The 25,370-nt window shown below is 40.6% G+C and overlaps 1 protein-coding gene across 2 annotated transcripts in view; it reads left to right on the top strand.

The window, feature by feature from the left end:
* The first annotated feature begins 1,086 nt into the window (after positions 1-1,086).
* Positions 1,087-25,370, top strand: part of chrnb1 (cholinergic receptor, nicotinic, beta 1 (muscle)) — a 48,229-nt gene continuing 23,945 nt past the window's right edge. Inside the window, exons 1-4 of one of the 2 annotated variants that reach the window (XM_034105585.2) lie at positions 1,087-1,497; positions 9,538-9,671; positions 12,796-12,840; positions 17,762-17,871. In XM_034105585.2, coding sequence (XP_033961476.1) covers positions 1,437-1,497; positions 9,538-9,671; positions 12,796-12,840; positions 17,762-17,871 — 350 coding nt within the window. In that variant the 5' untranslated portion in view covers positions 1,087-1,436. The remainder of the gene's footprint in view (positions 1,498-9,537; positions 9,672-12,795; positions 12,841-17,761; positions 17,872-25,370) is intronic. The other variant, XM_034105586.2, reaches the window with a different exon arrangement.

Genomic DNA, 25,370 nt, shown 5'->3' with positions numbered 1-25,370 from the left:
TGATTAATATCATTCCGTTACATGTCATTTGTTATTATTTACCGTGAAAATAATAATCATGGTTAAGCAATCTATCTTATTAAACTATACTATGTACTTCCAAATTAAACAGTGATCTATTATGAGAGAGTTCCCTGACTTTGACTCACTGCCAACAGTGTCTTCATATATACTCCCTCATGACCACAAATGTGATGTGTGACTTGACACTAGCAGCTCTGTTAATAGTTAGCTTCTATGGTAATTAAATTGGCAGGAGGCCAAATGGCAGTGATAGTGGATCGTAAATGACGGTGGTGTGGAAGGCCTGTGAATGTGAGTGAAAGCACGGTGGCATGAACCAAAGGGATATAGGCTGGTAGAGATGTGTTACTGCATAGGCCTTCAGGAAATACAGCAGAGTGTGGCAGTGAAATATGTTTGTTTAACTATACGGTAGGCATAAGAGGAGTGGGTGACTGAACAATGCTCTTTTGTTGCAGAAAGGGCATTGTATATCACTTCTCCACCATACAAGACAACCATGCTTTCCATGTTTAAGTTGAATAAGCAGTGAGGCCTTTAAGCGACTAACGATTGGTTTCTTTGCTACACTTTTCATTGCTTTACTTGAGATGTTCAAGCCATTCATCACTTAATGGAAAGTACAGTAAGCTTTACATATATGGTAAGCTAAGAACCTCCACAAGTCAATGCCACTTTCGGAGAGAGAAGATTCCACTTTATGAGGTGTTATGGTAGCTAATCTCGAGGTGACAAACACAATTATTTTAATTGTTTTTTTTAATATACAACATGATACATGTGGAAACAGAGGCTCGCCTACTTTACTTATTACATTTCACTAAATAAAGAGCACACCAGTACTTCATGTATTGCCCCTGAATGAAATTGCAAAGCACAGATTCCATTATGGACTCCAAATAAGCAAGATAGAGAAAATGAAGGTTTAGCTTTAGGGCACAGAGTAAGTGTCAAATGTAGATCAATCATTGCTGTAATTCCGAAGGTATCATAGCCAGTGACCCATTGAGTATATTGTAGCTTCATTGTTTCCAATTTGGTTCTAAAAATACGAGAGAAGAAGATGAGGAAGCAGAGAAGGAAATGTCATATGAAGAACCAGTGAGAACTAGTGGTACTGTATGCAAGTACACTAAGCTCTCATTGGGCTTGAGTACAGCATGATCCACACTGACTGAGGGGGTGAACAGTGACACGCATCCCCCCCCCAAGCATGTAATTGGAGGAGACAGCAGTTGGCCAGACTAGCCTGACTGACAGACAACAACAGTACACACCGACCAAACCAAAACTTGCACTGAAAAGTTCCAGTCGGCCGCACTGGAAAGACAAAGAGGGACTAACAAAGTTTGGATTTATTTACTAAGGATCTGTTTGGCGGAGGGGAGATCTATTTGGTTGGGGTTGCCACCATGAAAGGCCTGGATCTGCTCCTGCTGGCATGTTGTGTATGCTGCCTGAGCACATTGGGAGGTAAGTTGACACAAAATGCCAATGTAGCCTAACCTAGCTGTAGTAGCCATGATACACATTTTACTTTGACAATACATTACGATCACATGTTGAATGCAACATTGAACAAGGAGTGCACCAGAACTAGCAACAGTGTCTCTGGGGCACAGTTCACATACTTATAGGACTTTTAAAGGTGTACAATAGTTACATTTCCATTGGACATGGTGTGGAGATCAATTTAACATAATCCATAGGGCTTGGCGATACAGATCTCGACTATGAGAAGGGCACAATACGTCAAACAAAGCTCAAGTTACTTTATTCTCCTTTAGCTCATGTTGCTTTAGTTTTCATGAATGTTTCCTTTCTGCTTCATTGACAAAACTGAATCACAGCTAACATTAAACAGTAGTTAAAAGTCACAGCAACAACACATTCTTTAAAATAAGTACAAGGTATTTTAACTAAGAAGAGCCATACAAAATGCACAATTAGCAGCTCTGTGAGGCTGTACTTTGGCATTGCTTTGAGGTAAATGCAAACATTAGCATGCTAATGCTCAACGTGACTTGCTGACATGCTAATGTTTGGCACGTAATATTGGACAGGTTTAGCGTTATTAGAGCATGCTGATTGCATACCTGCCGATTTGGGCGGTAGTCTACCGCTTTTGACATGTTTCTACCACCTACCGACTTAGCTGGCTTTCAATCTTCCCAAACTATAACAAATACAAATGACAGTCCATAGACACTGGACTCGACTTTTGGCGGACACCGTTTGCAACGTGTCTGTGATCGCATCATACAAACAAACAGTCCTCTGTGTTTCTGAAAGAGAAACAACGTGCAGACCGGGGGGAAAGGTGCCTTTCTTCTGCACCCCCGGGGCTGATGGGTAATCACTCCCAAATGAGTTTAAGGGAACAGAGACGAGGCATTGGAGTACTGCAGGATTTCCCCGTTAGTATCAGTGTCTCGAAAACACATGTTGGCGACTGAAAGACATCCAGTGTTTGGTCTTTTCCTGAAGCATCCTTCACCTACAGTGTCTCAACTCAAAGAGGACCACAAACACACACAAAATATAATACAACTTTGAGATTTGGGGATATTTATCTCCCATTCTTTCACTTTTTCTGACATTTTCAACACCAAGCATGTCGTTACCTAATTTGGGCGTGCACATTTGCCACGCGCAAACCTACCTCTTTTGGATTTGGAAAGGTTATGTGATTGTTGGTTGGAGTTAAACAGAGATTACAGCTGAGGTGAATGTGAGTTTCATTAGTTTAACAGGATGCCTATTTGATGAAAAAAATGATAGTAATACAATAGATGTACATCACATATTTCATGGCAATGGATTAACTAGATACCATCCTATTTCATTTAAATGGAAACATTAGGGTAATGTTTAAGGTAAAGTCAGGTCACAACTCCAAAAACTTAACTAAATACCATCGAAAGTTACTTTAACCATAATAAATCATTGGTATGTGGCCTCCATTTCTTCATAAAGAATAATTGACTTTCTTGTTTGAGGCTGTTGATTTGATCACTAACCAACTTGTTATGGACAAGCACAGTGTATTCAAACCACTCAGAAAAAGATTTGGTTCCTATCGAACTGCTCTCAATGTCCATATGAAATCACTTTGGTCACTACTAATGGCGCATTTCCACTGCAGCACGTAGCATGGTTTAAGCGGGCCAGGCCAAACCCGCTTTTTTTTGCTTTTCCACTAGGGGTAGTTCCGGCTCAGGGCTACTTTTTCACCTTTTTTCTGGCCCTCCAAAATCGAGGTTCTTACCGGGCCAACAACCGGGCCAACAACCGGGCTGAATATGCTAAACTAGTGACGTAAACACTCTGGACTGCTGAATGGTCAGAGAGAATCGCTAGCAAGGGAGCTACAACTACGACAAAATGAACATATTTTACCGTGATTTAATTGTTATACACGTTTCAAAATGATGCCGAAGTAACAACATACAGATACCGGTCTGCAGACACAACCCAGTCTCACGGCATTTGGTGTTATAGTCACAACATTTAATCTATTGATTCGTGTTCACCAACACGATTTTCCCCTTTTTTTTCCTGTCACACAGAATGATTTTAAAAGCAATATATTTCTATTGGTAGTATGTTTCGTGATCGGAAGCTGTGGGGTTCATAAAAACATGTTCTTACTCAATATCAAGCCACGATTATTGTTTTTATTTTAAAATCGTATAATGTTGGACTTTTTTTGTCCTCTGTGAGGAAAAGAAATGGGGCTCAGAGCCTCAAAATACTGAAATCTGTATTTTTTAATATTTTTTTTCCTTCTAATTTGTTATTCTTTTCTAAATAACACACTGTTATTTACTCACCAATAACACACAATTATCCTTGTTTTTATTTATTTGTTTGATTCCATAATCTCTGGCTTTTTTGGCGTCCGTCCGGAACTGAATTTCAAAATAAAAATAACCGGAAACAGACGTAGGCCTATAAGGGACATTTCGAGCATCATTGCGATACACTGAACTGATTACCCAAGATCCTCAGCTATGGTTTAAGCTAGCTGATTGGATGTTTTAGCCGCAATGCATGTAGGGATATGGTGTTCATGCCATATCAAATCCGAAAAAGAGAGAAAATAATACTTAATTCCGAGTGTTCTTGCTTTTCTCTTTGAAAGTCATCACATAACGGCATTGTAATACACGGTTTGGCTGCATTACATATTACAGATCTGCCGTAGTTCTTTATTTATTATCTTTTATTATCTTATTATCTTATCTTATTATCTTTATTATCTTTTTCTTTATTATTTATTATATTTATATTATTTATTATCCTGATGAGAAGACCTTTTGAAAAACTGAAGAAATGCCGCCGAAACCGAATACTTTACGTGGATCATAAATATATCAACAATTAAACAACATCTTCAATTTCTCTTCACACAATACGTCTCCTTGCAGTATGAACACTAATTCGGCTGACTTTTACATTTGATCTAATTCATAGATAGGTTATATTTACACCATAATGGTGCACAGCTGATATAAAAGGACTTGTAGTTTTTAAAGATATTACTGATTTGAATTGAATTGAATTTTGAATGTAAGAATGTAAATACTGAGTCTGAAATAGTATAGCATTATGCTGTAAAATTATGTGAAAACATGAATAAAACTACACATCTTCAGATGTTGTACATACATAAGTGTCCTACACTAATAATACAAAGTTATTATGGCTGTGTGTACCTTGTGTGCACCGCCTAGTGGTTAAAGCACGTTATTGAATTATTGTTTGTATGTGTTATATTTGATTAAAAACATATTAAGAGTACATACTTTCATAGGGGGAAAGTAGAAGGTCTGTGATAGAAATATAGAATATAAAAAATCAAGAAGATACTATAAGTGATCTCTACAATAAAACAGTTTAGTGCAGGATGTACAAAGATATTAATAGGAGGAGGTGCAAAACAGAAAAACAAATTAACCTTTATTTAAACATTAAATAATACTTTAGATTAAGGTCTTCTTTTAAATAAGAAAAAAGCTTTTGGGGGTATAAAAAGATAAATAGTTAGCCTGACAAAGTACTTAACGTCTAATATATTGCTTTCCTGCAATGTTAACTATGTTGAAGCACTTATTTTAACTGATATTATACATATGAATTATACTCTTATGTATGTAGATAGTATAAGAAATGTGCAGAATATGAATATGTTTAATAGTGGAGGTACACACATATTGATAGATGTCTTGTAATGCACTGTTGAGGAACCTCAGCTGCGACCCAAGGTTTTCATTCATTGCATAACTACACCGTAGTTGTGTATGATATGTCAATAAACCTTAGAAAATCTTGAAAGGGATGTGCAAAATAGCCATAATATACAGTCTTTAATGAACTATTAGTAGAGAATAACGAGTAATGAATATACATTATTACTCGTTTCCATTCATGTCAATTGCAGATAAATGTTTAGTCTTTTCAAGCACCAACTATCAAATATCTCTTCTGATTGTTGGCACTTGACAATAACCTTACCTGAATTTTACTCAGGTGTAACTAAAGTCTGATTTAAGGGTTGTTTATATTTCACATAATTAATCAGTATCTGAAAAGTAACTCAAATATATGTAGTGGAGTAAAACTACCAGGTTAACCTCTGAATTGTAGTGGATTAGAATTACAAAGTAACAATGAGCTGTCATGTGGGTATATATTAATGCTGCGCATTATGGACACAAGCGATTTTCACCTATTTATTAATTATATGTTTTACATTTGATAACACCAATGTGTTCAATACTGGCAACTTCTAATTGTGGGAAAAACGAAAACGTTCAGTAGAGACGTTCCATAGAACATTTTGCGAAAAACAATAGCCAGCATGTGTAGTTCTGGGGCGGCGTTCAATTCCAGTTTTGGATAGTCTGGCGTGGTTTCGTTCAATTTCAAACAGCTGTTTGACGCTCAGCGTAACCTTGGCACACTGCCACTCCAACATCCAATCCCAGAGCTTGAAGATTAATCACGGGGACAGTAGTACTAAACGATAGCTGGGGATTATGGGTAGTGTAGTGTCTTCGGCCATCCTGAACTCAAATGTTTTTCGGATTTGATATGGCATTAACACCATATCCCTACATGCATTGCGGCTAAAACATCCAATCAGCGAGCTTAAACCATAGCTGAGGATCTTGGGTAATCAGTTCAGTGACTGTGTATCGCAATGATGCTCAAAATGTCCCTTATAGGCCTACGTCTGTTTCCGGTTATTTTTATTTTGAAATTCAGTTCCTGACGGACGCCAAAAAAGCCCGAGATTATGGAATTAAACAAATAAATAAAAACAAGGATAATTGTGTGTTATTGTTGAGTAAATAACAGTGTGTTATTTAGAAAAGAATAACAAATTGGAAGGAAAAAAAGATTTCAAAAAATACAGATTTCAGTATTTTGAGGCTCTGAGCCCCATTTATTTTCCTCACAGACGACAAAAAAAGTCAGACATTATACGATTTCAAATCAAAACAATAATCGTGGCTTGATATTGAGTAAGAACATGTTTTTATGAACCCCACAGCTTCCAAGACCGGAGTCTTCCAAGACCCAACCGGACAAAAAGACGTGCTGCAGGCACGAAACATACTACCAATAGAAATACATTGCTTTTAAAATCGTTCTGTGTGACACGAAAAAAAGGGAGAAATCGTGGTGGTGAACACGAATCAATAGATTAAATGTCGTGACTATAACACCAAATGCCGTGAGACTTTTTCTGAATGGAGATCGGATCGATCAGGCTAAGCTAACGTTGTATATGCTCCGTCCACACTCACAAAAACGGCCTACAGACATAAATAAACCAGCAACTGTATTCGCCATGACACAGACAGTCTGTGGTTTGTACTTGTTTAACTTTTGTCTAGTTTCTGAACAGATATGAGGAGCTGTGAGCTCTGTGTGCTAACAGTTAATGGCTGATGTTTTGGTTTTGTGGTTCGCATTGAAGATGACGTCACAGCAGTGCCTGGCCTACCAAGGCCTAACCATGCCGTGCTAGGTCCTGCAGTGGAAAAGCGCCATAAGTGTGCCAACTTTTTACTTTTATCATTAGAATTCTCATAAACACTTCCTTTGTCCCATGTCATTTATTCAAATGTGCTTATTTCTTTCAGTTATATGCATTTTAAGCATGGCCCAACACTACCCTAACATCAACTTTGTACTTTAATCTGTCTAATTACCAAGTCAGTTGAAATAAGTGAAAAATGCTAAATCCCAGCTCTTTAAAACCACCTCACAGCCTCGCCCATCAGCAGCCATGTTCCCCTCCGCCTAGCTAATAGGGCTGCCTTGCTTGGTGATCATTGTCATTTATTCCTGTCAGGTCAGATCCTGTCGGAGCCACAGCCATGCCAAACGTGATGAATGCTGCATCACCAGAGCTGCCGATTATAAATGTGTCTAACCTTACAAAACTGGAGGAGGAAATGGTTGGAAATAAAGCAGGAATAATGTATGAATATGGTGTGGGGTGTACAAGCATTTGCATTTTGTTAGGGAGACAGCTTTACAGGCGAGTAGGAAGCCACAATAACTGATGCTTCTATAAGACATATATTATATTATGGTCCGAGGGATATTTTGCATTGGCTTTTCAGCATTTTGACCATAGCTTTTTACGGTATATGTTGCAGTAGTGTTAAATGTTGATAATGAAACATTTCTTACAGCTTATTTGAATGGTGGTAATGGTATATTTCAAGGAAAATGTCTAACTTAAATCAAAGACCTTAAAATTCCCATTGATAAGGAAGACTGCAAACCAAGCAAAAGAAGAGAAGATAATGGACTATATTTGTAAATTAACCATACCATTCTCCCTTTGCATAAAGTCACACACTTCACTTTGATCTTTTACCCAATCCCTCCACAAGCCTCCGCTCCACTCTCTTCCACCAACACTCATTGTATTTGTGTACCTTTTGTTTTTTTTCAATGTGAGTTGGTGCTGAGACAATAGATGGGATTATATCTAGTCGGGGAGGATGTCCCATTGATTTCATTGACCTAACCCTAGTCTGGCTTTCTAAGGCTGCGGCCACACAAGGATGAAAACGGTCGTTTGCGTTACTGTTTAGTCAATCAATCAATCAATCAATGTTTATTTATATAGCCCAATATCACAAATGTTACATTTGTCTCAGTGGTCTTCACAGTGTGTACAGAATATCAGTATGACAATAGTGTCATATAGACCGTTCGGCCACACGAGGACAACCGAATACGGCACTAAACGACTGAGGAAACGATAACGGGTCCCAAGGTGGATAGAACGGCATACGCAACGGCTCCGTGTGTACGCCCTATACGATCATTTTCTGATAATGATGAGGCAATAGCCCCGCCTCTCCCCACCTCTACTGCTCACCCCCGCGTCAAAGTAAACTGCACACTGAATTCAGATTATTTATCTTTCTCTCGATATGGACCTAAACGCGAGTGAAGTCTAATCTGACAGGACGGAGACACGCAGCTCTGCTCACCTGCAGCTCCTCCCGCTGCAGCAAAACACACACTTCAAGTCAGATCATCACCCTTAGCTATTTTAATGACCTCTCAAACTCCCTAAACTAGTTATAAATATGTTTATTTTTCCTGTCGGCCGGGTCACTCAGTACTGGATCAGCTGCTGCATGAGACAGACACTGACGCTGTCCGAAGAGAGGGAGGAAAAAGAGAGGCTCCGTGTATTTTATTATTATAATATATAGAGTCGTTATTCATTTGTTTTAAAGCTCAATAAATAACAAAGAAGACCTTTGACCGGCACTTTTATAATTTTGTCCGGAAGATTTAAACTTTAATACACGTTGACTGGCGAAAAACTCTGCCCGGTTCCCTCGGCCCCCACCGCGGAGAATAAACAGAAGGGCAACCATGACAACCATGCTTCTTCGCTGCTTTTGTGGAGGAAGTTACAGCGCCACGTACAGGCTCGGCATATGTACTGCAGCTTCTCCAGCGGTTGGAGCTAAACGGAGCAGTCTCGTGTGGACAGACACTATCCGGATAACTATTGCGTGTGGACGGAAGCTTGTTTGCGTTAATCCTATGCGTTTAGCCGTTTTCGTCCTCGTGTGGCCGCAGCCTAAGGGTTAGGGCTTTCTACTGTGCCAACTAATTCTGGGAAGCATCAACTCAATGTGCACTTTTGACACACCTGAAAAACAAGAGGGTACATCCAGGTGTCATATTTGGATGCACGACACACCCTACCTGCCAATCAGTAAGCTTCACCCTCACTTGTCACCAGTGTGTTGGATTTTGCACCTTGCTGACACTTTAGTTAAAAGTCTTTGGGTACATTCTAGGAATTGTAAGCAGTAAGAGGGTCGGGCATTGAGCATATAAATGGAAATTGGTTCCCAATAGTCGCCACGTTAACTGCTATTGTTTGCTTAAGGGGTTACAGTATGCACATAATCCATTATCAACAGAATCAATGAAGCCTTCTATGTATTTTTGATTTAGGTGCGTTGGATGAGGAGAAGTCTCTGATGGTGAAGCTCTTTACCAACTACAACCTAAAGGTTCGGCCAGCATTGAGCCCCGAAGATAGGGTGGTGGTTCGAGTGGGGATGGTCCTCTCCTCCTTGGTTGGACTGGTGAGGCCCAAGACCCTTACACTTAGTTGTTTACACACTCACAACCAGAACACAAGACAACAGTGGCAGGTATATAGACAAACAGTTAATATTTTGCCACCTATAGCCGGGTTCACACTGCGGTACTTTTCCCACAAAGGTTCATGCGAACTTAGTTCATGCAAACTCTTTAGTTCGCATGAACTAAGTACAGATCGCGTTCACACCAGAAAAAGTCCCTGGGGGTGGATTAGGCAAATGAAGCCGCTGACGTCACTTCTTCTTCTTCTGCTTTGGGTTTACTGGCAGGCCGCAAACCACTTCACGGCGTATACTGCCGCCCAAAGTCCCCGGCCGGAAGTCCCCGGAGTTGGGGACTGGCTTCAGTAGAAGCTGCTGGGAGTCCGAGTAAATCGCCAGAACGCCGACACCTCCTCATCTCCACCGCTCCCATGTTTTATTTTGTGTTGCCATAAGTTAGTCTCTCTGCGTTTCTGCGCTGGGCTAATGCTAATGCTAATAATGCTAATGCGAGGATAATAAAATGGCGGCTTCACAAAACTTTTTGGGAGTTTTACGGGGCGTGGTTTGCAATTCGCCCAGCCAATCAGAAATATAGCTCTTTTCTCAAAAAAGAGCCGCTCGAAAGTCCCTGCTCTCTAGCAGGGACTTTTGAGGGGGTAAAAAGGTTCGCATGAACTACTTTTAGTACCGGCTCTTTTTGGTGTGAACGCGATCATGAACTAAGTTCGCATGAACCTTTGTGGGAATAGTACCGCAGTGTGAACGCGGCTATTGTCTTCCATTAACTGAATAGCAAATGTGCCGGAAATCAAGCCATTTATTCATAAGTAAATAGCAGATGCGACTTGAAGCTGGATTAACACTTCTCTGTTTAAATGCTTTCATAAAGGCTAACATAGATTCATTAAATGGATGCCCCACTATCATACAACTAATGAAAAAAATTGTCAAAGAAGGTCTCCCAATGGTGCCTTCACACCGGACACGAATATACGTTTTTATTGCGGTAACATTTGAGTTTACTTGCGTCACCCAAATAAATGCGACAAGAGACAACATCTCCTGGGTTTCTCATGTGCTGCCCTTTTCTTATTACTTGACATTTTACTGAGCTTCAATCCTGTTTCTCATCCAGATATAAACTAGCATCAAGAACAGTTCTGACTTTGATTAGAGCTTATTTAAGAGAAAGTTTTAAAATTCAAACTGTGAACATATCTGAGAGCCATCTGGATCTGAATCCATTGCTTGCTAGCCTGCTGAGTCAAATGGCACAAAGAGTTATGCTATCATGTGAAGTATTGAATTGATATTCACCCATGCTGGTAAATAGTGTTTTAGCACCATGCACCATTTTGTCTCTGTGACATATTCAAACACAATCACCACTTTATCTGTTCCTTATTTGTTCCCTTGGCTCTTTTGTGTACACAGCCACACACATCCACATTGTGTCACATATACAGTGAGCCTTACATCTCCATTCAAGGTCAGTCGCACTCACGAGAGGAAGTCACATGGGACCCTTGAGATCAGGAGTGGAACGTTCTTGAAAACTGACCCACTTGGATGTTCCGTCCCCCCCCGCCCTTGACTTGTCTGCTGGATAACAGCAGTGTTATTATTAACATTTCCCCCCAACATAAGCCTGAGGTGAATTCAAACAGTTACAGTAAGGGATAGGTTAGTGATGAGTTTTTGTGAGGGTGGGAGAGGGAGATGGTTTAAGTCAACCTCCCTCTATCCCACCCCCCACCCCCCTACTGCTTTCTGTCCCAGCTGTCTCCCTGACATTCCTTCATGCGTTTTAAATAGCCGGCCTGGCTCAGGGAAGCTCCACCTTCCGGATGGTCGGATCGTCACATGGACACACACACACGCATTTATTCATTTCCTGTTGTGGACATGTAGCCTATACACAAGCACACACTTTCACAGCACTGACACTATCACTTTCATCTGGGCAAAAGAAAACTTACTATAGGCAAAAGTTCCTAATTTTTAGCTTAGGTCATGTCGGACAAACCCTTCTACATTTATCTGATGACAGTATAGCATATAATATCTGATTAAGCACTAAGGTTACATCAAATTCATGACAGCAGTACGTTGCCATCATTTCTTTCACATTAATGCTGTCAAACTAACATGAAAGTGTCAGAAGCACAAGGTTAGGAATGCAGGATCAGAGAGAGAAGAATGTGTGTCTTGTTCCGCCTCCTAAGATCACTGTAATATATTAAATATGAATTCTCTGCGAAGCACAACATCTGTTTAATATAGTTTGAAACACTGTGAAAGAGCCATGTTTAGGATGTTGAGAAGATTGAAAAATCTACTAAATGTTTTCCTCTTGACACAAATGGGCCAGAAGATGAAAAAAAACAAATGATGGTAAATAAATAAATCTCCAATTGAACGTTTTATTCAGTATTGGAGCATATTTTGAATTTCGCTAGCAGATTTGACTTCAAAATGACAATGGAATTGATGTGAATATGTGTTCTTGTCACTCATGTGAGGGGGAAATATAATGTAACATGTGAGGGAACGGAAAAAACTAACTTTGGTCTCTCAATATTGATCAGAGCAATTAATTCCTTATTAAAATGTATTATCCACGAACAAGTTCCAGAGGTCATCTTTGAGCAAACATCACTATAAGATACAATAGGATAAACTTCATTGATCACTAATTGGGAAACGTTTTCATTGCAGCAGCATGCAAAACAAGTATTGCATATGAGTAGAAAATAAACAATTATACAATATAAACATCTAAAAAACAGAACTAAAAGGGTGAACATATAAAACATTATTGATAGGCTAAATTACAGCTAACACAATAAAGAAATTGGATTTTATTTACATTTAGTATTTACAATGACATATTCAATGAAATATATATGTAAAATGTACAGTGAGAAGTTATAAGTCCATTAAAGAAAATATATATGGATCACCAAGCAGTTCAACAAGTGTGTGAAAATGTAAAATTGAAGTTAATTTGCAAAGATGATCCCTGTAGTGAAAATGTCCAGAATTATGATAAGGCTCATCTTATCAATCATCACAACACTACTTGGAAGATGTACCAGTAACACACTAATTTTTGTTTCAGAATATGAAGAATGAAGAAATGAGCACAGTTGTTATCATGAATCTGGTAAGTGTGTTTGCTTAAGGGACACAAGAGCTTGTTACTACTAAAACAGAATGTTGCATTCATTATGCACTATAAGTGATTGCTTCCTTCTATTTCATATGATTCATCACATCATTATTGCTCAAATAAGCACGTTAACATGATACCTCCTTTTCCCCGTATAGCTCATTTACGATACACCCCATAAATAACCAAGCGAGAACACTTGGAATAGTCCTAATAATGTGCAAAATGAAAAATTATGCAAATGGTGTTTTGTTATGCAAGGACAAATGCACAAGGGAATCATCCCGGTGGAATCTAATTACAGAAGTGGGAAACATCTACTGATGAAATGACAAATGGGTTAGACGTGTAAATGTAATGCTGCGTTCACACCGGACGCGATGCGAATATTCGCTTCGTACTAATCGCTCCTATCGTATCGCTATAGTCCAGTGGTTCCCAAACTTTTTCAGTTGGGCCCCCCTTGGGTAATTGGAAATATTTTATCACTATCATTTTATATTTTATTATGGATTACACATGAACAAAAGTGCTTGTAATAGATACTGTGAATTAATTTGGTCTAATTAAAACTGGTTGGCCTTCTTCCCTGAGTAGTAGATTTTTAAATTCAAATTTCTTTAAGGAAAATATATTAATTAACTACTATTTCTACTGCAGGTTGCAAACAATCACATCACTTTACCATTCCTATTCCACGCATAGCCTATCAATGACGTGTGTGTGCTTGCTTTCCCTTGCAGATCTTCTCAAAGCGGGGCTGTTGTTTTGAGACTGCCACTCGCAGTTCATTCTCAATGTTCAGCTTTGATCTGTATTTCGTTTTGATGGCAGCAACAGCAGAAAAAGCCTATTCACACAAGTAGGATGTTGCAAAAGGCAGCATTATGCCCACTGACCAATGAGATATGTTCGAGCAGTGTTTGTTTACAATTGAATAATAATAATACATTTGATTTATATAGCACACTTTAAAAACAACGTCATCTCTCAAGGTGCTTCACAAAGCTAAAAGGAGAAAATAATAAAATCTTCCCGCGACCCACCAGGGGTCGCGCCCCACAGTTTGAAAACCACTGCTCTAGTCTAATGGTGCGTTCACACCGGACGCGATGCGAATATTCGCTTCGCTCTAATCGCTCGAGTTTCACCGTGGCTGCCAGCTGTGTTTACTCGCATCATTCAAACAAGACGGGCTGGCTCGGGAGCTAACTACAACAAAATGAACATATTTTACCGTGATTAAATTGTAATACCCGTTTCTAAATGATGCCGACGTAACAACATACTGATACCGGTTAGTAACAACCATGAATTAATGCTTGACAAGTCTGCAGACAAGACGGCAGGCGAAAAACCTTTTAAAATGCTTGTTTTCTGAATGGAGATTGGGTCGACCAGGGGGGTATACTACGGATCTAGTTCAACCTATCCTGGATATGTTTTGAGTTATCCGGTTGACTTAATCCAAAACAAAGCCACTCTTGCTAAACTGTCTTACAACGCTGGCTATCAACTCGTTCGCTCAAGCCAGCCATGTCCTATCTAGTTAGGTGCACGTTCACATAAAAGGGGTGGTATCTGGAGCATTCGACCAATCACAAACATGGAGAAGCGTACTGACAGCACAGCGTCATACTTCCTGAATAAAAGGTCAACTATAATATTAGTCAAATAGGAAGTTAAACTTTAAACATCCATGACTTAAACACTTTATCAAGGATAAAAGCCACATAGCTGCACCTGCAAGGTGAATACAGCTGGTAAAAGAAAAGGTGTTTGAATGCGTACATTAACAGGTTTATGATATCACTGCCCCGTCCAAGACACGAGTGGATCTGACTTTAATTAAATTTGACTCAAGTGTTTCGTCAACTTAATGTGTTGCTTAAAATAATACTTATGCATACATAGTGCTGCATACCGGTATGCCGAACCGGTACTGGACTTGTAAAAAGTTTCGGTTCAAGCCCGGTTAAAACCGGAACGTCGGGAACCGGTACTTGGACTCGCAAAAATACTAGCACTTACGGATATTCTCCTTTTTGTTCTAATCCATCTAAAACCTCCTTGAAGGCAGGAGAGACTGAAAAGAGTCAAGGGAAGCTTATAAAAGTTAACGGCATTTAATTACACAAAAGATGCAGTGGTGTACAAATGAAATTGCAAAAGGAGGCGCTCTCCTCATCTCCCGTCAGCCCAGGTAAGCAGGTAGAAGAGATCAATTATTGTCTTGCTCTTCCTGTTGTCATCTGAGGTCTTCTCCTATTGGCCGGCGTCGTCGGGGGGCGGGTCCAATGCAATTCCTGTCTTTTTCTGTTGCTAAATTGGTGTCTGTGTGTGTAATCCCAGTGTGGTCAGTGTACAACATCACATGTTATTTCACCTTCGATTCACGGTTTGAAAACGTAGCATTTCGCCACATGCTAATGCTAACCGGAAGTGAAACATTTTCAGAATAAAAGTATTAAGTTAATAGTGTGAACTTCCGTTTTTTTCAGAATAAAACTGATTTAAATTAAATAGTGTATTTGATTCAAATTACGCCATATCAACCTTGATTTTAATTTCTAACAGTATGTATGTACATCACTATGTATGTAGTATGTACTGTATCATGTACACATGTAGAGTTGTAGAAAATACATGGTGTACAGACAGTACAGTACACTCTGACTGTACAGTCACTACAGTGTAGCCTATACTGTATAATAGGTGTGTAACAATGTAATGCGTATAGTCTACTCTACACTCTACCTTTCAGCAACGTTTTAGGGATTTAGGCTCAGTCAGCTCAGGGACTGTTTGGTTACTTTAGTTTGGTAAATGAAATAAATGTTTGAACTTTGTAGTAGTTCACTGTAGTTGCTGTCATAAGTCATTTGTAGACTGTTTTTTTTACATTTGTACTTTGTAGAGAAATGTAGACACAAGTTGGAAACCTGACGAGTTTGAATTTGAGTTGATTTTCAATTGATAATTAGCTCACAATAAGTTCACTTTAGTTACTCACACAACTTGACACAAGCCATGGGTTCAGGTCCGGACTTATAAGTCCGGACCTGAACCTGAACCTCTGGACTTGAGTCCAGACCTGAACCTGAATGTGAGTCCAGGTACGCAGCACTATGCATACAGTATTTGACACTGTGAGTGTTGCACAGCCAGATACGGCTCAGCTGACTCAGATAAGGAAATATATGATACATTATGATGTGATATGATATGAATGATAATGGGACACATCGACGTCTGCACTCACAGTGCCGCTGACTGTAGGCTACGTAATGTTACTTTGATCCGGTTACTTATGTTGTGGCAGATATTTAATTAAGCTTTCTTAACATAGCATAATAGTATAATAGTCAGATTGCTCTGAAGATGGGAGGTGATGTTCTATTCATCGGTAATTTTGGCCGGCCGTCTTTCCTGCAACGGCAGTTTAAACTGCATTTCCTCCACACACTGAGCTCTGATTGGTCAGCAGGCGTGGTGCTATCGCTGAGTTGATCTCTTATCCTGGAACCTATCCTGCTTCGGAGCACAGACTAGGTTCCAGGATAAGTCACCATGGAGATCTAGCCTGCTAAAAAGTGAACCAGCTTCGTAGTACCGGAAATCCCCGAAGTTATCTTGCTAAACGAAAATCCTGCTTCATAGTATACCCCCCAGGCTAAGCTAACATTGTATATGCTCAATCCACACTCATAACAACGGCCTACAGACATAAATAAACCAGCGACTGTATTCGCCATGACACAGAGAATCTGTGGTTTGTACTTGTTTAACTTCTGTACAGTGTCTGAACAGATATGAGGAGCTGTGATCTCAGTGTGCTAACTGCTAACTGCTAATGGCTGATGTTTTCTGGTTGAACCTTAGTAACGGCAGGCTGAGATCCTCACCGCTGATTGGCTTCCGCGAGAACGCGTCATGTGAATTTGACGCTCGAGTTGAACAAATTGAACTCTCGCGTTTGACGCGGCACAGTTCAATCGCGTGATTCGCGCCGCGTCCACCGATTCATGCTCGCCGTCGGAGCGAATTCGCGTCTGTCCGCGTCTCTGCATTGACTTTACATGTAATCACGCCGCCCCCAAACATTGCATCGCATCCGGTCTGAACGCAGCATAATCGCTCGAGTTTCACCGCGGCTGCCAGCTGTGTTTACTCGCATCATTCAAACAAGACGCGCTGGCTCGGGAGCTACAACTACAACAAAATGAACATATTTTACCGTGATTAAATTGTAATACACGTTTCTAAATTATGCCGAAGTAACAACATACAGATATCGGTTAGTAAAAACCATGAGTTAATAATTGACAAGTCTGCAGACAAGACAGCAGGCGAAAAACCTTTTAAAATGCTTGTTTTCTGAATGGAGATTGGGTCGACGAGGCTAAGCTAAGGTTGTATATGCTCATTCCACACTCATAACAACGGCCTACAGGCATAAATAAACCAGCGACTGTACTCGCCATGACACAGACAGTCTGTGGTTTGTACTCGTTTAACTTTTGTCCAGTTTCTGAACAGATATGAGGAGCTGTGATCTCTGTGTGCTAACTGCTAACAGCTAACGGCTGATGTTTTCTGGTTGAACGTCAGTGACGACAGGCTGAGATCCTCACCGCTGATTGGCTTCCGCGAGAACGCGTCACTTGGATTTGACGCTCGAGTTGAAAAAATTGAACTCTCGCGTCATGCTCGCCGTCGGAGCGAATTTGCGTCCGTCTGCGTCTCTGCATTGACTGTACATGTAATCGCACCGCCCGGCCGCCCCCAAACATCGCATCGCGTCCGGTGTAAACGCAGCATAAAGCTTCTGCTTCTGTCACTTTATGTCTGTCTGTTGTTTCTGCCCTTTTTAAGTACTTGTTATTCCAACACAAACTCTTAACTTTCCAAACAGGAATGGACGGATTATCGGTTGCAATGGAAACCCAAGGAGCATGATGGGATTAACGTGATGCGAATCCCCGCTGTGAAGGTTTGGCTGCCTGACATGGTCCTCTTCAATAAGTAAGCACGAGCCCTGCACTCCCTTTGGCATGAATTAATAAGCTCCAGAGAGTTGAGGAGACAAACTATTTGGTCTCTTTCCAAACTTTCCACATTATCTGTGAAGGATGGTTTCTGCGTAGGCCATACATAGCATCGAGTGAATAAGAGCGACACATGTTTTATGAGGAAAAATACTGGGAATGCCATTTCATTCAGTCGTTACATCCACCCTGCTCATAGCTCAGTGTTACAGCCGCTACGTTTGTTATGCCCTCAACTCTGTTTGTGTGTACCTATGTAAATGAGCTGTGCAGTTCCACTGCTGTCATTTGCCGTCATGACCTCGCAACATCTGCGGTTATTGGACGGACGTCATCCAATCCCCGCCCGCTTCTGCCACGTCAACCGGGGGGAGTACAAAGGCCGGGCACGGACATCATTCAGGAGGCTCTGTATTGTGGGACAGACGCCTCAAGCCTCTCGTTGTATTGCCTCCGTATATCCTGTGATTCGTTAGACTGCCTAGTAGTGTGTAGCGTTCTGTGTTTAGTATTGGTGTGTATATTGCTTAGACCAGGTGATTAGCGCCTGTAGATCAGCATTGGTGTGTATATTGCTTAGACCCAGGTGATTAGCGCCTGTAGATCAGTATTGGTGTGTATATTGCTTAGACCAGGTGATTAGCGCCTGTAGATCAGCATTGGTGTGTATATTGCTTAGACCCAGGTGAGTAGCACAACCTGATCTCACCAGAATGCGTGACTCCACCAAGACTCCTTAACACCGCATTGCGTGGTGGAGTCACGAACTTTGTTACATTTACGTGTCGGCACCACGCAAACAACCCCAATGTAAAGTGAATGAGGCTCCTTTGTCGTGGTGCACACACACATTTCTACAACGTCCCGCAGTGAGCTTTTATTCTATAAAACGTTTTTAAAATCTACTTTATAGCTTGTAGTAACTCACGGGAGGCTTCTTTTATTTTATTTGTATTCATAATAATTTTTATTTTTCGACAGAATGTATTATGGTGCATTAGTTACGAATTTTTGGTCTCAAAAAACAGTGCATTGTGTGTAATACAACTGTGATTTGTATTAAATTAGTTAGTTTTTAAGGAAGGCCAGAGCTTCAGCTGTGTCAAATAGATTGTTCTCTTTAGTTAACGTTTTTTAAAAGAACATTATATTCCGATTTGATCATGTCCCCTTTATTGTATTACGGAGAGCAATGTGAGCATCCATTCCCATTGGATAACGCAGGATTTTACACCCGGAAGTAAGTATTCTCTGTCGATTGATTTTACAGTGCTATCTGCACTACTCATCAACTAAAAAACACCAGATTATCCTTGTTGATTACACAACATTGATTGGTTTAAATTGTGCACAATGCTTTTGTAATTTTCCCCTTCGATTCGGAGAAACAAACATTTGTTCAGTTTAGGATGGCCGAAGACACTACACTACCCAGAATCCTCAGCTATCGTTTGGGACTACACCATGTGCTTTGCTTGACAATGGTGAAGTTTACGCTGAGCGACAAACAGCATTTTGAAATGGAATGAAACCCATCGACGGCACACTATTCAAAACAGGAATCGAACGTCTCCTTCCCCCCCCCCCCCCCCCCCTTAGGTCACAGGCTCCTCCAACAGTGCAACACAATAAAACAGATAAACAGAAAAATTGGTGCAATGTCAATACAAAAATAAAAATAAAAGTGAAATAGTGCAATAAGAGTCTATACAAGTGATTGGAATATGATATATTAGACAAATCATTTCTAAGTAGCAGCCAGATTAATGCTATGGATGTTATTTCAAAGTTCAGGTGTTTAATAGTCTTATGGCCTGTGGGATGAAACTGTCCCTGAGTCTCGTGGTTTTGGTCCGGATGTAAGATAAGATAAGATAAGATAAGATGGTACTTTATTGATCCCAATTTGGGACATTGTTTTTGTTGCAGCAGCATAAAAGACAAGGCATTTTACAATAAAACAAAACCACAAATAAATAAGAATAGAAAGAAAAGAAAAGAAAATAGAAAATATACGTGTTGAAATAGAAAATATACATGTAGATATTATATATGCAAATATACATATTCAAAAATATATGACAATGGAATATGAAATATCAAATATTGAACAGATTATATATGTATAAAATGTACAGCGAGGTTGTATTACAAGAGAAACTATGGAGCAGAGAGTTCTCTTCCAGCCAGAGGTGATTTATTGTACAGAGTTATTGCAGTGGGCAGGAATGTGTTCCTGTATGGGTCCTTGTGACAGCGGAGCTGCAGCAGTCTGTTGGAGAAGGAGCTCCGTTGACTGTCCAGCTGCAGGTGGAGAGGATGGGTGATTGGGTGGGGTTATCCATCATGGACAACAGCCTGGTCAGTGTCCTCCTCTCCACCACAGCTTCAAAGGGGTTCAGCTTGATGCCGATGACAGACCCAGCTTTCCGGATCACTTTATTGATCCTGCTGGTGTCACCGGCTCTGATGCTGCCCCCCCCAGCAGACCGCAGCAAAGAAGAGTGCACTGGCCACAACAGACTAGATCTCCAGCATCTTCCTGCACACGTGGAAGGATCTCAGCTTCCTCAGAAAATAGAGTCTGCTCATCCCCTTCTTGTACTCAGCGTCAGTGTTGATCCTCCAGTTCAGCCCATAAGTGCACTCCCAGGTACTATAGTCCTCCACAACAGCCACATCCTCTCCTAGAATGAGGCTGTTGTGCCAGATGGCAGCAGACAGAACAGTTTGTGGCTGGGGTGATGGGGGTCTTTTATAATCCTGAGGGCTTTCTTTAAGGTTAACCAGGTATTTTTACTCCACTACATTTATTTTAGTTACTTTACTAATTCTGATTAATGATGTGAAATATAAACAACCCTTAAAGCAGACTTTAGTTACACCTGAGTAAAATTCAGGGAAGGTGATTGTCAAGTGCCAACAATCAGGAGAGATATTTGATTGGAGGACTGGCTTATCTAAAGCCTGTTGAGTAGCACTTGAAATGTTTGGCTCTCTGAAGCCTGATGTACTTTATGATTCTGTTTTCTTCAAACTTGTATTTTGTTGGTCGAACGCACTTATTGTAAGTCGCTTTGGATAAAAGCGTCAGCTAAATGCAATGTAATGTAATGTAATGATTGTTGGTGCTTGAGAAGACTAAATATTTATCTGCAGATCCCTATAAAGTATATACATTACTCTAAATGTGTAATAACGTGCTTTAACCAGTAGGTGGTTTGGGTTAAAAATCTGTCAAGTTTACAGTGTTAACAAAATAAAATATACTGCTGTTTCTGGTTTAGTTTACGACGGATATATTTAGTTATTGTTTTGATATTTGTAACACAAAAGCGATGGAAAAACCCCACAGCAACACAGAAAAGATGGTCTTAACATGAGTAGTTAATAAAAAACAATAATATCAAAACAAATTATTACTACTAACTTTGTTGTGAAATTAAAACAGAACGGTAAAAGAATAGTTTCCGGTCTATTCTGAGCCAGATCTCTGACTCAGATGCAGTCAACCAATCACAGAGCTTGAGGCAACGCAGACAATAGCTGAGGATTCTGGGTAGTGTAGTGTCTTCGGCCATCCTAAACTGAACAAATATTTGTTTCTCCGAATCGAAGGGGAAAATTACAAAAGCATTGTACACAATTTAAACCAACCAATGTTGTGTAATCAACAAGGATACTCTGGAGTGTTTGAGTTGATGAGTAGTGCAGATATCACTGTAATATCAATCGACAGTAAAGAGTATACTTACTTCCGGATGTAAAATCCTGCGTTATCCAATGGGAATGGACGCTCACATTGCTCTCCGTAATACAATAAAGGGGACATTATCAAATCGAAATAATGTTCTTTTAAAAAACGTTAACTAAAGGGAACAATCTATTTGACACAGCTGAAGCTCTGGCCTTCCTTAAAAACAAACTAATTTAATAAAAATCACAGTTGTATTACATACAATGCACTGTTTTTTGAGACCAACAATTCGTAACTAATGCACCATAATACATTCTGACGAAAAATTTAAATTATTATGAATACAAATAAAATAAAGAAGCCTCCCGTGAGTTACTACAAGCTATAAAGTAGATTTTAAAAACGTTTTATAGAATAAAAGCTCACTGCAGGACGTTGTAGAAATGCGTGTGTGCACCACGACAAAAGAGCCTCATTCACTTTACATTGGGGTTGTTTGCGTGGTGCCGACACGTAAATGTAACAAAGTTCGTGACTCCACCACGCAATGCGGTGTTAAAGAGCCTGTGACACCATCCCAACAACTGTTGTGCAATGAAATATTGGGCTACTAGTAATCTCGAACCGTCAGTTTAAAAAAGAAAAAGCGATACCGTTTCGTTAAATATCAATAATTTCGAACATCGTGGGGAAATTCCTTCGACTCATTTTGAAGTTTTGGGGGAAGCCGGAAGTGACGTCAATGCGGGAACGCTTCGAGAGCCAAATACGGACAAAGTGTGTTGTGTCATGCGTAGAAATGGTGAATTACTGAGATTAGGCACGTTAATAACGTTTTAATGAAGTTGACTACAGTATATTCATATTTGTCAGTGCTTTCATGTCAATTCGGCGACATAAACATAAATGATCGTGGTGAAGATGATGATTACATTAGGATTAAAAATCGGTAGTGAGAGCTACTGAATTTCCTCCCGTCGGATGTGATATAAAAACAAATCAATTATTTTTGTGGTTATAAACTCAAGTGGATGAAACTACATTTATTAGTGCTTTCATGTCAATTCGGCGAACATATGATACATTAAATGATGAGTGAGGATGATGATTAAAAATCGTTTGTTTGAGCCGGTCTGCATTTCCTGATGAGAAAACAAACCGATACTTTTTGTAGTTGTAGTACACCAACGTGGATTAAACGTGTGGTTTTTTACCACAATGTTGGGGAAATTAATGGGTAAAATGCACGGATTATTATTATTATTCCCATTCCGATCGGGACACTAGGTCCACCGTTTCCCCGCAGCGAGGCTCCCCCCGTTGACAATTTACGTGGGCTGGGTGCAGTGGCGGACTGGCCATCGGGACGAATCCCGATGGGCCGGTACCGAAGTGGGCCGGTCGGATAAGTAACTAGCACATCCCCCATAGGCGGCGCGTGAGGCTCAGGTTTGAGAAGGCTAAATAACTTCTTTTACCTGACGCTGCCCGCCTCCGGCCTCTATAGAAAAGAGATCCACTCAGTGTGCGGAGTTTAAATCTCTCAAGTCATATTACAGGATAAAGAAAATACAGTTTAAACTGCCGTATGCAGAGAAGACGCCGACGTGTCGCACTTATCATTCATATTACATCATCAATCAGATCATCGATCATATAATATCATAATATATCATATATTTCCTTATCTGAGTCAGCTTCTCCAGCCTCATCTGGCCGTGCAACACTCACAGTGTCACAGACTGTATGCAGAAGTATTATTTAACACATTATGTTGACGAAACACTCGAGACAAATGTAATTAAAGTCAGATCCACTCGTGTCTTAGACGTGAACGCGCTCTCAGCTGGAGAGAGAAACCCTGGCTTGATTTACCGAGTTGATAACCAGCGTCGTAGGACCGCTTAGCGAGATCTCGTTTGTTAGTTTGTTGTTGTTAGTTTGTTTGTTACTCAAACATATCCAGGGTCTGTTGAACTGGCTTCGTAGTACAGGGCACAGGTGGCTAGCAGCGCTAATGTCAAAGACACAGACATTATACATTATATTTGTATTTTACATCCCCCGCTCCCCCCGTTGACAATTTACTAGCGGTACCGAAGTGGGCCGGTCGAGAGTCCCGGGATGATTTTTAGTCCCAGTCCACCACTGGCTACATGACCATATGATCGCCCATATTGACGCACCTCATTCCTAAACTTCTAACAGATACAACATAAACCGATCCTTCAGCCTCATATGAGCTCTCAGACACGTTCAAAATTAACCTGTCATCGCTGTCTGAGCTTGCTGCTGTGTGCGCCGTCGTGCGTTTACATCTGACTGTATATATATAAAGGTTTACATGCAGATGCTGGGATCCTGGACGGTGCAGCTGGAGCGCTGTGCCCGCAATGACGTCACCCATCATTTGGCGGGACTTGAAGAATCCGCGAGAAGATCCAGACAATTGTCAACATTGAAGGCAGATTAATGGTTATCAAAGTACAAATATCCAAAATCAGTTCAGTAACGGTTTTCAAGGGGACAATATGTACTCAAATTGATGGGTTTGGATGATGGGGGAAAACCGTGTCACAGGCTCTTTAAGGAGTCGTGGTGGAGTCACGCATTCTGGTGAGATCAGGTTGGATTAGCACCTGTTGACCAGCAACAGCTGCTAATTTCCCACACAGCCTAGTTTTGTTTATTGTTTTGTTCCACTTTAGAAGTGAGGTACTTTTCTTTTATGTTGTATAATACTGCGCAACTCTCTTTTGGAGTTCTCCTTTTGTTTTATATTAACAGTTTGGCCCTTTGGTTGTGTCAAACTGTTGGTGTACATTATTGTGTTCATTGTTTGGTTACAAATAAACCACCGGTAACATATACCAATTCCAATCTGGTCGTGTCGTGTCCCTTTGGTCCCCTAGCCCAATAGGGAACGTAACACGTGGGGGCTCTCGTCCGGGATATTTAAATCAATTCCTGGGGTTATAGGTGGTTTTATTGTGGCTGAAAACTTTGTGAAACGGGTGGGCGGTACACCCAGGTATGGCATCGTTCGACATATGCCCCTTTCACACCAGCGCCTTTTCAGCTCCGGCTCGGAGCTAGAGCCTGAAAAGCGCCGGGTTTTCCAGTTCACACCGGAGCTGTGCCGGCTCTTAGCTCCGGAATCCGCTTCATTTCCAGCTCCAAAAAATTGTCGGTCTAGAGGCAAGAGCTTTGGAGCTAAGAGGTGACGTCGCTTACGTCTCTCTTACGTCGAGGCGTGCAGGAAACTAAACCCACCTCCCATGGGTCGACTGTTATGCCTGCCTACAAGCAGTAGTGCCTATAAACACACTTTATAAAGTCAGGCAACACTAACCAGGCTTCGTGTGATTCTGTTTATTTGTGCCTCACTTTGACCATCCGTTCGCTGTTATCGATCATTGTGGAGAGAGGCAGACGTGTTGTTTTGTATTATTGCAGCTATCGGATGCAAGTAGTCAGTTTAGCTTCGGTTGCTATGCTAACATCACCCGTTTTATACCAGAGAAACTTTCATAACAGCGTTGTGATACCAAACAGTGTCAATTCAGACTGACACACATTCAATTAGGCTAAGGGGAACTGGGGATATGCATCAGCTGCTTGTGTGAGTCGGACAGTGAATACTTTAGAGCGGCCGCTGCAGTGTGAGCTAACCGGGAGCTAACGGGAGAATAAACTCCCGTGGAAGAGCAGCCAGCACTGCAGCGGTCGGTAAATGCTGCAGAAACACATTAATAAACAATGAACCACGGCACTCTGGA

The sequence above is a fragment of the Pseudochaenichthys georgianus genome, chromosome 18 (assembly GCF_902827115.2).
Source record: "Pseudochaenichthys georgianus chromosome 18, fPseGeo1.2, whole genome shotgun sequence".
Taxonomy (NCBI): domain Eukaryota; kingdom Metazoa; phylum Chordata; class Actinopteri; order Perciformes; family Channichthyidae; genus Pseudochaenichthys; species Pseudochaenichthys georgianus.
Note: the sequence above shows the minus strand (reverse complement) of the source record. Positions and strands in the feature narration are given on the sequence as shown.